At 28.1% G+C, this 14,517-nt stretch overlaps 3 protein-coding genes across 3 annotated transcripts; 2 read left to right on the top strand and 1 right to left on the bottom strand.

Annotated features, from left to right (window-relative positions):
- Positions 1-49: 49 nt before the first annotated feature.
- LOC114121009 (trypsin-1-like) lies at positions 50-3,282 on the top strand. The gene is made up of 7 exons (XM_027983148.2): positions 50-259; positions 335-533; positions 681-781; positions 1,509-1,685; positions 1,756-1,920; positions 2,397-2,593; positions 2,955-3,282. Exons 1-7 carry the CDS (start codon positions 196-198, stop codon positions 3,147-3,149), a joined length of 1,098 nt encoding a protein of 365 aa, XP_027838949.1. The 5' UTR covers positions 50-195; the 3' UTR covers positions 3,150-3,282.
- A 3,472-nt stretch (positions 3,283-6,754) lies between these two features.
- LOC114121018 (mitochondrial transcription rescue factor 1) lies at positions 6,755-8,199 on the top strand. The gene is made up of 3 exons (XM_027983160.2): positions 6,755-7,138; positions 7,214-7,338; positions 7,407-8,199. The coding sequence occupies exons 1-3, from the start codon at positions 6,959-6,961 to the stop codon at positions 7,663-7,665; spliced, it is 564 nt and encodes a 187-aa protein (XP_027838961.1). The 5' UTR covers positions 6,755-6,958; the 3' UTR covers positions 7,666-8,199.
- Positions 8,200-8,379: 180 nt separating this feature from the next.
- Positions 8,380-12,277, bottom strand: LOC114121002 (WD repeat-containing protein 44). The gene is made up of 8 exons (XM_027983134.2): positions 12,052-12,277; positions 11,894-11,987; positions 11,578-11,830; positions 11,232-11,497; positions 11,022-11,162; positions 10,543-10,797; positions 9,956-10,486; positions 8,380-9,880 (listed from the first exon to the last, which is right to left on the bottom strand). The coding sequence occupies exons 1-8, from the start codon at positions 12,117-12,119 to the stop codon at positions 8,705-8,707; spliced, it is 2,784 nt and encodes a 927-aa protein (XP_027838935.2). The 5' UTR covers positions 12,120-12,277; the 3' UTR covers positions 8,380-8,704.
- Between the last annotated feature and the right edge of the window lie 2,240 nt (positions 12,278-14,517).

Here is a 14,517-nt window from a genome sequence, read left to right as displayed (position 1 = left end):
GTCCCAGTTATTTTGCACCATTAGTGTTATGTAACTTATTACTTGTCTCACATATAGAAGACACAATGATACGTCGATATAGCCAAAATAATATTTAGAAAATGTTGTCTTTCGAGCTGGTGAAGCCTAAGGCAAAACATTTGACAGTGTTATTTAAATGAAAAAAATAATGCGTCAGTAGGCCAGTAGTCGATCATGATCGTTGTAACTCTGTTTGGTTTAGCAATACTGCACGCGACTGCAACAAAATGCATTGCCGGTATGATATATACCTACCAACATTTATTAATACATTAATTTAGAGTTAATTTAATAAATATTTGATGTTTTTTAGGAGATTGTTTTTTAGAAACAAATTCAAAAATAAAATCTGAAGAAAGTTTCTATTTTTTTGATGATTTATATGATTGGAACGATTATTTTCGTGATTATTTCACTGATTTTTTTATTAATTTCGAAGAAGTTGTCAACTCAAATGAAAACTATATTGATCAAACTATAGATGTAACGAACATCGTCGATGAATTACATGAGTACCTCAATTTATAAATATTACTAATATACTGTTATGTATATAATATTAAACTGATATACTAAAATTATAAAACATATAAGTAAATAGGTAGGTAGGTAATGTATTGACAATTTTTAATATATTATGTTGGATTTTTTATTTCTAGTTTTCTGAATTACTCTGTGCCTTGTGGTGTGCAAGGAAGGAGTGAATGGTCGAGGTCCGATGGCAATAGTAGAGTGGTCGGCGGTACGGATTCGATGCCAGGTAATAAAGATCGTACGACGATATATAATATACATTTTATTGTATCATATTATATTACGGTTTTATAATTTATTATAATTATTATATATTATGCGTACAAAATTTAAATTTAATTGCTGCTTACTCAAACCAGTGTACTTAGTACTTACTATAAATACCTATATATTTTATTTGCATTTGTCGTAATACATTGATACATTTGGTACCCTAAATATTCGTTCAAATTTCGATTTAAATATATCAACATTTTTAAAAATAAATCACCAATACGGTGTTTCCTATTGTATTCCTAATTGCGGATAAAGTGATGACAAAAACCATGTGAGTTGCAGAGGCAACCTAAAAAAAGGTAACATACAAATTGTACACATTTCCAATTATTATTTTTGATAAAGTAAAAAAAAAAAACATTAAATATTAATATTACTATTATTAACAATATTTATATTATATAAAAATCACAATAATTTTAAAAATAACGATTGCTCTTTTAGAAGATACAAATATTTATACCTACCAATTTGAATTAATAAAAGATTGTACCACCACAGGACGATCATTATATAAGTTCTATAAAAAAGTATTTAAGAATATGGTTTCCATTTGTAGTGTGTACTGTGTACCTATATAGGTTGATATCTCAGAAATTAAAATGAATGCAAACAATTTTAAAATTAAAAACAGGGTTTGCACGAATAAATAATCACGTTGTTAATATTATGTATAGGTGAGTTCCCGTGGCAGATATCTTTGCAACTTGTCACTGGTAAAACAGCCAGACACGTGTGTGGAGGATCTGTAATCAACGAAAACTGGATATTGACGGCGGCACATTGTGTATACGGACTGTCGAAAGATGTACTTTCTGTGGTGGCTGGAAAAAACGACCTTTACAAAATCGAGAGTAAGCGTTTTTTGTTTTTTTGATTATTTCCTTTGTGTACAAATATTTTAAAAGCGTATTTTCCTAAAAGATGGTGACCAGAGGGTGAAAGTCGTAGACATACATTTAAACGGATTCGACAAGAAACGGTTTTCCAGAGACATAGCGTTGCTCAGGGTGTTTCCGGCGATAGTGTTCGACGGATTTCACGTATCTCCGATTTGTATTCCAAGACCAGAGACGCAATTCGACAATGGTAATAAACTAATAAATATTCATTATGTGTGATATAGGTAGGTACTGACGTACTGATATACATTATTCCGAAATATAGTTATTTTTTTAGGAAATATAGGCACTATGACTATATTATAATAGGTATACATTAACATGTTCATCTGCAGGCAGAACCAGATCTAGCATATTTTTTAATCGTGTAAAGTATACAAAGTATAAATTTAGCGCCATCTCATAATTCAGCCTCCCTTATCATGCCACTGAATATTTGGTGATTTGGCGCATACTACCGATTAAGACTTCCGGAGCAAGTGTCCTGGTTAGCCCCAACCCCTAAATCCGGCCCTGTCCATCGCAAATTTTGAATGATCCTTTAACTGTGTAATCTGTAACCTCTATTACAATAGGGTCATATATTTGTACCTATAACCTTGCCGATATATTATTATATACACGTTCGGTAATTACTCGGTCTTGTATGTATATAAATTCTAGCTTTGGCGCTGGTCACAGGATGGGGACGTGTGTCTGAGAACGGCGAATTCGCGCACGTCTTGCAAAAAGTGCGATTGCCTCTGATCGAGGTGGACAGTTGTCTGAACTTGTACAACAATGCCGGTTACGGCGATTACGTCAGTCGGTGTGTGGTCTGCGGCGGAGGAACGCCAGAATACGAGGCGGACTCTTGTCAAGTACGCATCACGCACAATATTATTATTATATTATATATTTATATAAGATATAACATTGTAAAATATAATTTGTTATAGCGTGCTTCCATTAGCTTTTGAGCCAATCTATGTTATAAATCTCGCGGATAAATTATTAAGATTCATATTATATTGTTTATCAACGCTTTTTAACCTAACGCGCGGCCTCTTTATCTCACATCGCTCACCATAAAAAATATTCTGTAATATATTCATACCCATATAGACATTATAAAGTTTTTTTGTTGTTTTTTTAATAAATGGTTAATCGGGCTTGCACGCGACCTAGCTATTGTTTTTGATGACGAAAAATTGATGATTTTTTCTTTTCAATTATATACAGGGTGATTCTGGTGGCCCATTGGTGTGTCTGGCCGACGACAACCGTTTCTACCTATGCGGTATCGTCAGCTGGGGACTCGGCTGTGCACATCCGACTTATCCTGGGGTCTATACTGCTGTATCTTGTTACTCGGACTGGATAAGAGACACGGTCGTCTATTATGAACAACTCAGCAACCCATGGCGCACACGATGACTTAATATTTTTACATTTTTTTTTTCTTCGTAATATTTAACTATGATTATTATTATTGTTTATAAGTATTCGTGCGTTTATTGTCGCATAGTATGTCTACAAAAATAAAAACAGTTCATACGTGTATAATATATATCGAGTACCTACTCTTATTTAATTTATTTTAAGTATTTTGCCTTGATTTTAGTCTTGTAAAGTGTCAAGCTATCGATTTCTAGTCGTATACTGAACTATTCAAAAATAACAATACTGCCCAATAATAAAAAAGCTATTATAGTATTATTGTTATTTGTTACAAAATACGTCGGATTTTACATATTGTTAAAGGTGTGACTTATTATTGATTTGAATACTTTTAAATAATTTTTAAAACCAAGGCTATTATTTTATTTCGTGGAAAATTTTGATCAATAATATTTATATAAAATCTAAAATAGGATTTTGGGAAATGCAAAAACTTAAAAAAGTAATATTATTTTATAATATGTAAATACAATTTTTCGTTTATAGTGATTAGCAAAGTGTGAAAAATTGTGTATTATTGAAATATTATGTCGATGTAATGTTAATAACGGGCAAACCATAAATTATTATGTATAGACGGGTATCGTATTATATTATTTAGATCTGTTTTAATGTTTTCAGTTCTCCAAACTATTTTTTAACGACCTTATGCCTTGGGGTCTGAAACAAAACTTTTCATTTTATAGACTTGTTCTTGAAAATATGCTATTAGGTATATCTATGCATACATTATAATATGCTCTTTTAGCGTTAATCCAACGCAATAGTTAATGACCTCATATAGTTAACTATAGAATATTTTAAGGATATGATTTTAAATTCTATAACACAATAATTTGGCAGGTATGATAAGTAGGTATACTTGCATTGCTAAATTCAATATTACACCTTTTATATTCGACAAGACGTTGGTTTAATTATTTATATTTGTTATTTTTTCTGTATCCAAACATCAGTCGAAAAATATGCCAAACAAATTATTGCAAATTTAAAAATTGTTCCCATTCGTCATTAATTAAATTATATATCTTATTTAGCTACTATACTTTTCGTTGTAAATATAAGCATATACGTTTCTTGAATACCAACTACCAAGTACAGTTGTAAACGTCGAGATAAGTATATATTAAAGTAGGTATACGTAATATGATACGTTACATACTTACGTGGTTGTATGAAATGTCACAGTGTTGGAGAGAAAAAATATTATATATTTGCAGCAATTATTTTATCAGCTATAGCCTTCACTTCATATAATATTGGATTAAATATATGTATCTATCTCAGATATAATATGTATAAACAATATATATATGTATTAGTAATAATATGTTGTTTTGTCATTATAGAAATAATTAAAAAAAACTATTTGCTCGAAATTGTCGAAATTAATTTTATACAGAATAAATGATTTCGTATAAATTAAATGAATAAATTAAAATATTTCATGTGTAGTTTTAGTCATAAAAAATTGATTGTTGAAATCATTTTTAGATTAATAATAAATACTCTTAACTTAAAGTACCTATGTTTTAAATGTTTCAAATCATAATTTATGTAAGTTAATTAAATTTGTATTGGTTGATATAATAATATGCATCTATAATTTTAACCTTATTGTAGGTATATTACATTTTTATTATTTTTATTCAAATTACCGAATAACATTTAATTATAAAAGCATACAAAAAATTATTGCATAGATTTTTTTAAATTTTAAAAATGTAAAATATATTATACAATTTAATTAAGGATTTGATATAGAATTATATTTGTAATTTAATTATAAAACGTTTGAATTTTAAACATAAGCATACTATTAGTATATATGATTATTGGATCAATAATAAAATTAATCGTTAAACTAACGTATACAAAAATATTGAAAGATCGAAATTCTTTTAAATATACAAATTGCACATTAGTAGACATTATGGTTTTTATTGTGCGTTTACACAAATATTAATTTAATTTAAATTATTAAACTTTTTTAAGCAAATCAGTGTGGTGGATCATCAAATTATCAGTAAATATTTGTTCAAAAACAGTTTCATTTTGTGAAGTGAAAATATCGTAAAAAAAAGTGTTCAAGATAAATAAAAATCAAAAAAAAAAAAAAAAAACCGCGGAAAAAAATGCAAAAAATTTAGATTGCGGTCTGATTGTGTTGGCGGGGCTGCAAACGAGTGTTCTACTCGCAGACGCTATCCCGCTACTGCTCACCGCGGAGACTTTTGGCTGCTGGGTTTCCCCCCTGGCCCGGTGCGCCTCTCCTTAGCTAACCTGGGTTCGATGGGCTACCCCGCCGAACCCATATTGACGACAAGCTTAGCGCGGACGTCCGTTCAACGCGGACCGACCCGCCACAGTTGCCCCCACCTCAAACCATCCACGCAATCCGACCTCCGAGTAGCCGGATTACAGGAGCGCGCCGCCGCTCCCGGTCGAATGTTAGTGGGAAAATACTTCTATTTAAGTACCACCAAATGTCGACAATTAAGCATTTTCGTTCATAGATGGCGTACACGATTGCTCGTCGCACGAATAGCGCGAATTCTTTTTTCATATTATTTCACAGTACCTACGCCGTTTACGTGTTTCGTTGTAAAATATCAGTGTTATTGCGTATTTTTGATGCGATTATGATTTATTATTATTATTATCAGATGTGTTTTTGGGCACTATTGATAAAACTAAACGTTGTCGATACATGCCGAGAGAAACATCCTCGACTATTAATATTCAAATAATAATACTTACCGCTCACGCGTCCTATTCGTATTATTAAAATACACAAATTAATTTAACTGAATCAAAATATGTTAGGTCCTAACCTATATTATTATAATCAATTTCATTACTATTGTAGACATTCAATGGCTATAGCCTATATACCTCTATACCTACGAATTCATTTACATACCTACCTATATTACCTATAATATTATGATTTATTATTTAATATGGCGTTCAAATAAAATGTATTCCACATGACAATTTTAGTAAAAAATAAGAATTATATAATATAATATATAATGTACAACTAATTATTCGTTTTTTCAATATTTTATTTTTAAATCAGTTTAATTACCTATGGATGGTAGCACGAATAATATCTTAATTCGTGGGTGGTTGATATATTGGCGTACTTACGTGTATGTAATATTGGTGAATCTACTAAAACATTTAATATTTTAAACTAAAAAGATAAAATATCATTATTTATTATTAAACACAACGAAAATCTAGATTCAAAATTTAAAATGACTTTTATTCAATTTAATTTCAAAATTGTTTGTAAAACATAAATTAATACTAAACTAAATAAAATAAAAAAGTATATTACGGTTTCCTGATATAGACATTAACCTTAACCAATAACCATTGAAAATAGATTCAGTCTTAGATCATGTTATATCTTTATCTATATATATATAGGCATGAAGATTAGAGAGATCTTCATGTATATAGGTATATACTATATATATCTTATATATCTTAAACCGTGGTTGTTTAGGTCTTATCACTGATAGCTTTTCTTATCTCACCGGCGAGCATTGATAATGAGCACGATTTAAGATATCTTAAATCGTGATAATAAGTCAATATTTCAGAAAATTTCAATTTTCAACATAATAAAATTATAATTCACTATTCAGCCTTCGTATTAATCGTATTTCGTTTTATCATTATTCTATACCATTAGGATTTAAGGTTTTTGCGTCGGGCTAACGTCTGTACAATCGTATTACGGACTTCGTAGTCTTAGATGATATTTTAATAAAATGTTCAAAACCTTAAGATTTTTGTCCCGGCTTTCATCAACCGTTCCAACTAGATTTGAGTCTTCAATTTTGAATAAACATTCGGTTCGAAGTATCTACTATCAATGTCGACAGCCAATTCTGGCAAACAAATTTCCATGTGTTATCATGGACAGACGTTTCAAACGTACAAATAAAGAAGTAATGTCTGGCTAAACATATTAATCAATCTTTAACTAAGAATTTTTAGTTTATCGATTTCTACTCCTGTTATAGAAAGATCAAGATTCTGACGATGAATTTGAATTAGAAATGGATGAATCCAGTCAACTGGTTAAATTTAGGACCAGTACGATGAGAATGGATACTGTCCTAAAACATGCTCTAGGAAAATCTAGAAAGTAATGTCTGGAGTTATGAATATGATTGTTGTTTTATTAAAATATCAATGTATGTATTTTCTTTGTAGTAAAATTGAAGTAGCTTTTTATGAAAGTCGTATCCGCGTGAATGGAGAAAAAGTACAGAAGAAAAGCCACACTATAGAAGTAGGCGATGAGGTGGATCTGGTCAAAGGTCCAAGTCCAAATAATCCAGATTTTCTTTTAGTATCAAGAGTAGAAGTATTGTCTGCTAAATTAGATGGAGACGAATTAGAAGTGAAATTAAAAAAGTATAAGAGCCTTTTGATAAATAATTATGAAAATAAATGGAAACCACAATCATAAAAATATATTGTACGTTTAGATTAGATAATTTCATTTTAATACTTTATTTTTGAATAGTTATAATATTAAATTATATTTCAAGTGCTCAAAAATGCGTAAAGAAACTTTGTATATTGTATTGAAGGTGTAAAAAGATAAAACTAATTTTATTATAGTCCACAAGGCCACAAATGGCAAACACTAAAGTGGATACTCTAAATATGCATGAATCAGCCATTAGTAAACAGTGCAGTAATGCAATTACTGTGGTATTTTTCACTAAGTTTATGAAGAAGTTGACTATCGCTTAGATGTCTGTCATGCAAGTTATGTGGCCAATGGGGGTCATATTGAACATTTGTAAATATTACAACAAAAATTAATATAATTGTTAACCTTTAAAATTAAATCTAACTTGTAATTATTATAATAATCAGTAAATATGACTTTTTTGAAATTTCATAAATTATTTTAAGATACCATGTTTCTAGTAGTACTATATACATCGATATGCATATTTCTAAGATTTAGAAATAAAAATATTATATGGTTTTATTTTATGAACTAATTTTTTTGAACAGAATAAGTTTCATAACAATAAATACAATGCATTTCTTAATATAGTATAAAATTAAAACCATTTACCAAACCATAGGTTTCATTATTAGTAATGAATAAATGAATCTTTGTAAATTGAGGATTAAAGGAAGAATATTATGTAAATAAATAAAAAAATTGAAGAATAGATATTATTTTGTTGACAATGTATTAAAAAATATTTAACATTCATAAAAACTATAATACCAGAAGCCAAATTGTTTAAAATACATTTTGTTATAAAATAATGGTAACAAATTAAAATTAATTTTACCTCATCATCTGCTAACAATATTTCTATAATAGTATAATTATTATTTTCTAATAGTTAAAATTTTCACTAATTAATAACATATAAAATTTCTTTCAATAATCGAAGTTTTTTTTTTTTATTTACATCATGAAGTCAAGCATACAATTTTAAAATTATTAAAATAAAAAATATCAATTTTGGTGAATAAAATTATACCATAGCACTTGCTGGTAATGAACTATGTTTAGGTTTCATTCTATTAATAAATACACGTATACAACCATTAAAATCTGCACTTACTAAAACATATCCATCTTGGCTACTGTTTTCATCTGATTTCATTTGTCTAAACACCACTTCTGGGTTGGGAGCAAAAATTGCACATGTCACAACAGCATTATGAGCTTTTATTCCTTCCCAGTAATCATTTCGATCTCGTCTTACAGATGTGAATTTCGAATAGTCGTGATGTGTTTTCCATACATATATGCATTGATTTTCTGACCCGCATACAATGTATTTACCATCATGACTGAAACTAGCTTTAATTTGACTACTTACATTAACATAGCCCTTATACTTGCAAGACAGATTTAAGTCTCTGAGATCATATAATCTTATGCGACTATCATTTGAAGTTACTAATACTTTATCTTCACCAGGCATTGGTTCAATACCACTAATTTTGCGTCCTGTTGAATTTCGGCCTCTAGTAGAACGTACATGTATTTGGGTATGATAACGTAACTGATCTGTTGTGTAAAATATACACCGTCCATCATATGAACCCACGACAGCAAATTTACCATTCTGACAAAAATTAGCAGCGGTTATGAGTTTAGTCTGCCCTTCAACTTCATTCCAAACTGCTACTTTTTTGTCAGGAATATTCCAAAGACGAAGTTTTCCATCCAATGATCCACTCAAAAAATATCGATCATCACGTGGATGAAAACATATAGCTGTTACAAAATCAATATGTTGAAAACAACATAAACATTCTCTTCTGCTTATATGCCATAATCTAACAGTTTTATCCATTGATGACGACAGGACAAAGTAATTTTTTGACCAAGCTATATCCAGCAAATCAGAACGATGTCCTGTGTAAGTACAAAATGGTCGTGACATAAATGGCCCACGATCATCTGGATCAGCTGCAAATGATTGATCATCTACTGAGAGTTGAGAAACTAAAGATTCTGTAGATGGGGTTGGTGAAACTTTATCAGCATCGTATTTTTTCCTCATTTCATGAAAATCTTTATAAGCATCTCGCAAAACCCAAACTCGAAGTACTCGATCTTGTCCAGCAGTAGCTAATAGTCTACCACACATAGAAAATTTCATACACCATACAGGACCAGTGTGTTCGTGGCAAAATTCCTAAAAAAACAATATAAAAGCATTATATATAATATATTAAATAGTATTTAAAATTCTTTGTTTTAATTAACTAACTTGAACATGCTGAACAGAATCAAATTCATATGGTCCTTTATGGCTATTAGATGCCCTCAATTTGAATGTCTCATTCATTTGAGGAGCATTAGGAACATCAGTTGCAAGTTGTGGTCTTTCTACTAAATCTATAATTTCCATAACATCTTCTTTGTGCCTTACGTGTGATACTTCGTGTGCAATAGTTTTAGCTTTATTTACAGTTTTTTTGACAGTGGTTCCTAAAAACCGTTTAATTCTTGCTGTGCGACGGCGTATAGCAGATTCATCAACAGGATCATCTCGCCCTGTAGCCACTGTATCATTAGATTTACTACCAATGCTTTCTTCATCGGATTCTTTAAGTTTCTTAATAGAATTTGATCTAAACGAATGCGAATCTAAATTTGGAGTGCTTACATATTCTGACGTTAAACGCATTATATGTAGAGATAATGGATTAATGCATTGTGGTAATTTATCTTCAGCTATACTTAATGGAACTCTTTCCCCGGTATCCAAATTTAACACAGTTATTTGTTCCAATATTTCCTATTTTTAAATCAATTTATTAGAATGAGTCAAATTAATTAATTGAAAACACTTACTATATCAGTTAATTTTTTTCCGGAATCTGTATGTGTTTTTAAAAACATATTTAACTGCTGATCTCTTAACTCTTGTTCATCACCAGCTGATCTTCGACGTTCCCGTGAAGCAACACGACTACAAGACCGATTAGAAGCTATACCACTTGAACCAGCCATTGGGTATGTATTACTATGCGAAGCAATTGTTTTAGATTTTTCTTTCACTTCTTCAATCGCTTCTTTAATTACATTAAGAACTGGTTTTTCTCGATCCTAAAAATATAAAATATTTACAGTATAGTATAAATCAATATTAAAATATATATTTTTTTCTAGTTGAATGAAATCAATATATTAAAATAAACAAGTTTCATGAATGGATGAATTTTTGACTGTCCTAACTCCTAATACAGATATTCTAGAATCACTCTGAGCATAAAAAACTATTTACAGAACATTATAAATAAAATAAAAAATCATAATAAAATTTTACTTACATGATGATTAACAATATATTGCCCTTTGGTAGCAGAATGAAGATCTAATGAATGCTCTAATTCTCTTGTAAGTGATTCTATGGTACTCACTGGACTTGTTAAACAATTGACACTGACTTCATCTTTTTCAATATTTAATTTCTATTCAGAACATATTAAATAAATAAATACAGCACTTAAATTGACCCAGTAACTAAATATTGTATATACATTTGAATCGTCTTCAGTTTTAGCACCATTGTTTTCAATTGAAATATTTATTTGTTTGCGTCTTCGTCGTCTTGGGGGGGCAATAGGTCTATCAGTATCTATACTAACAGTTCCATTATTTGAAAATTTTGTGCTTGCAATTACATCAGGTTCGTGGAAAGGTGTAAAAGGTTCAGGAGGTACAATAGGTTTGTCTTCAACAGAAACGGGTGTTTCTGGTTCAGATAATTTGTTGTTCTCTGATGGCCGCAGGGCAGATTCTTTTCCTAAAAGTTACTTTATTTTAAAATCACTTTAAAAAAATTTAATTTGAAAAAAAAAATTTACAAAAATTTAATTTACTAACCAATGAAATGATCTGTAGGAACACTTCCCAATAGTCGACCAACTTTACCTAAGGATAATATACTTTGAACAGATGCTCCATCAGGCTCAATAACTCTAAAAGGATGACTAGGTCTATGTGAAGGTGCTAAGAATACTCCGTCAGCTGATGAAGCTTGACTTTCAGTTGGAGAAACAGCTTGCATTTCGTCTTCATCGATTTGCATGTGCTGCCTGATTTCATTGAATTTACGGCGACCATTGTGCTCTGAAACCTAGTAAAATTATTTATATAAATGCCTAATTGTTAAAAAAAAAACCTTAACTATTAGTTATACCGATTTGGGAGCACTTGATATTTTGAAAGCCATATTTTTCTTTTTTTCTTCCAAAAGTTCTTTTTCACTTTTGACAATTTGTTTGGATTGTTCACTAAAAAATGGATAATTATTTTATAAAAGTTTACTAAACACTGGTACTAAAGAAACAATTTTACTTTTGATCACGAACTGCAAAATCCTCAGCATCAAAAAACTCATCAGTATCACTACTAGAATTTGACATTTTTTAAAAAATAAACATTATGATTTAAAATTTATTATTTAAACATAAATAATTTTTCAATATATGAAATAAATAAGAAAATTTTTAAATTATAAATTAAAAATGAATCACTATGACATTATTGCTTAATTCTTATTTAAATTTGAGATAAGAATGTTTTTAAAATGATTACCTACTTTGCGTTTGCTAATGATTAAAATAAATACATTGCTATCGCTTTATCTAAATACCACTATACATATTATCTTATCAATTTATTAAAAAATAAATTATTTTATGAGATAATTCAGTGTGTTAGACAATACAATAAATTTTCAACATCAGTTTTGAATAAATAAACTGAAATTAAAATATAAAAAATAAGAAATAAAGTTTTAATTTTAATCCGCGAATGTAAAAAAGAGTAAGGAAATATCAAAGACGGAAGTTATAAATCAATTAACCTGTATTCCTTTGTATTATTACACATTTGTGTAAAAAAAAATTATAATACTTAAAAATATTTAGGTACCTATAAAAGATACCATCTTCCAAAATGAATTAATTTATATTTTGTTTATGTTATTGAAAATGAAGTTAATTATATACTATAACTATATAGAATTAAGTTAAATGTATTTCACCAAATTTAATAAAAAAAAAAAAAAAAAAGGAAGTCAAGTGGAAGTGGATATCGCTCTGTTTTACAATGTGTATTAATAGTGGATTGCTATATTCGATATGTTAAATTTGAATACAAATATACAATGATAAATCATTAACAAAGACTAACATCTTTATCAGTCTACCTGCTACATTTTATCTATTACTTGGTTTATACCTATAGTAATACAGTAGATTGAATTAAATTTTGTCACAAAAAATGCATTTGAAAATATTTTAGTGTATAAAATATAATAATATTTAAAAGTTTTATGTCCCCACAAATAATATTTTTTAACTATAACAATATAATGAATATCACATAAATATGTTATTTCTCAAATAAGCTTACACTTTTTTTTTTTTTTTTAATTTATTAGTTTTAGTTAAAGCTACTTAAATGAAACTTTTTATTAAATTTTGAAGACTTCATATTCGAAATCTTAGCCTACAACAATAGTCCTAGCTAGTTAGCTATAAAATTTATACATTTACAATATTGAGAAAAAATTTATAAATGTTCGTGATTTTGAAATTTTTTATCAAAACTTGAATTTTAAATGCTTACAAAAATAAATTGTACAAATGTATTTTTAATATTTTTACACATTTATGAGAACAACTTATGTGGTAATCGTCTATTAATTTGTCAAGCTTTTTGATCAAGTGAAAAATATTAAACGATATTTTTAGAATCAAAACTAAAAATAATAGAACATTTCAAATATTTATAAATAACTTTAAAAAAATTTAAATATTTTGAAAATTGTATTGCGATATACAAAAAAATATCATTTAAATATTTTGTAAAAATCTCATCCATATAAAATAGTTATTATTTTTTTAATTACAGTAAAATAATTATCTGTTTGAAGAGAAATAGTTTTAATTTTAGTGGTGAATGTATAATATCAAATTTAAACTTCAGGGGCTCATAAAATATTAAATAAAATTATAATATTATTTTATTATATTTATACTTTCTGGTAGAAAATTTATTTTAATTAAGGTTAAAAAATTTATAAAGAACTTTGTATTAAATTTTTAAATCTTAGTTGTAAAAAGAAAATGAATAATTATACGTTTTTCTAAATAAACTAATTTTAAAATTTTATAAATTACTTATATGTATTTTGTTGAAATTGTATTTTCAAACACTTATAAAAAAATATCGTGACAATAAGTTTAAGATATTTTTTTTTATTTTGTAAATAAACAGCTTATTGTATTAAATCTTCTATTATTTTTACCAAACAAATAATTTTTTATCGACAGTTTAAAAAAACTAAATGAAATCTAAAATTTCAAATACATAAAAACTTTTATTAAACAGAGAATATTATGATACAAACATTTTCAATGTTTCCGAAAGGTAAAAAATATTTAAATACCTACCCATTTACCCATATACGGCTATTCGCTTTTAGTTACAAAAAAAAAAAAAAAAATGTAAATATATATTTTGATTGAAACATTTTATTTTTATTTTTTAGAGACAATAATATTGTACATCAATAGACAATAAGCATTATAAATGGCTTAAATATAATAGCACATTAGTACATCAATAAGAATACGAAATGAGTGATCACTAATATTGTATTAAAATTTAAAACTATTAAAAAAATAAAATATGATAACATATTGGTACATAATAAGTTATATTGGGATAGATTAGCTCTTCAAAAATTATTAACACTCTCTACTCTTTACCCCGTTCGTCTTCCCACCAAAAATTTTAAATATAAAAAGTTTT

The sequence above is a fragment of the Aphis gossypii genome, chromosome 2 (assembly GCF_020184175.1).
Source record: "Aphis gossypii isolate Hap1 chromosome 2, ASM2018417v2, whole genome shotgun sequence".
Lineage (NCBI taxonomy): Eukaryota > Metazoa > Arthropoda > Insecta > Hemiptera > Aphididae > Aphis > Aphis gossypii.
Note: the sequence above shows the minus strand (reverse complement) of the source record. Positions and strands in the feature narration are given on the sequence as shown.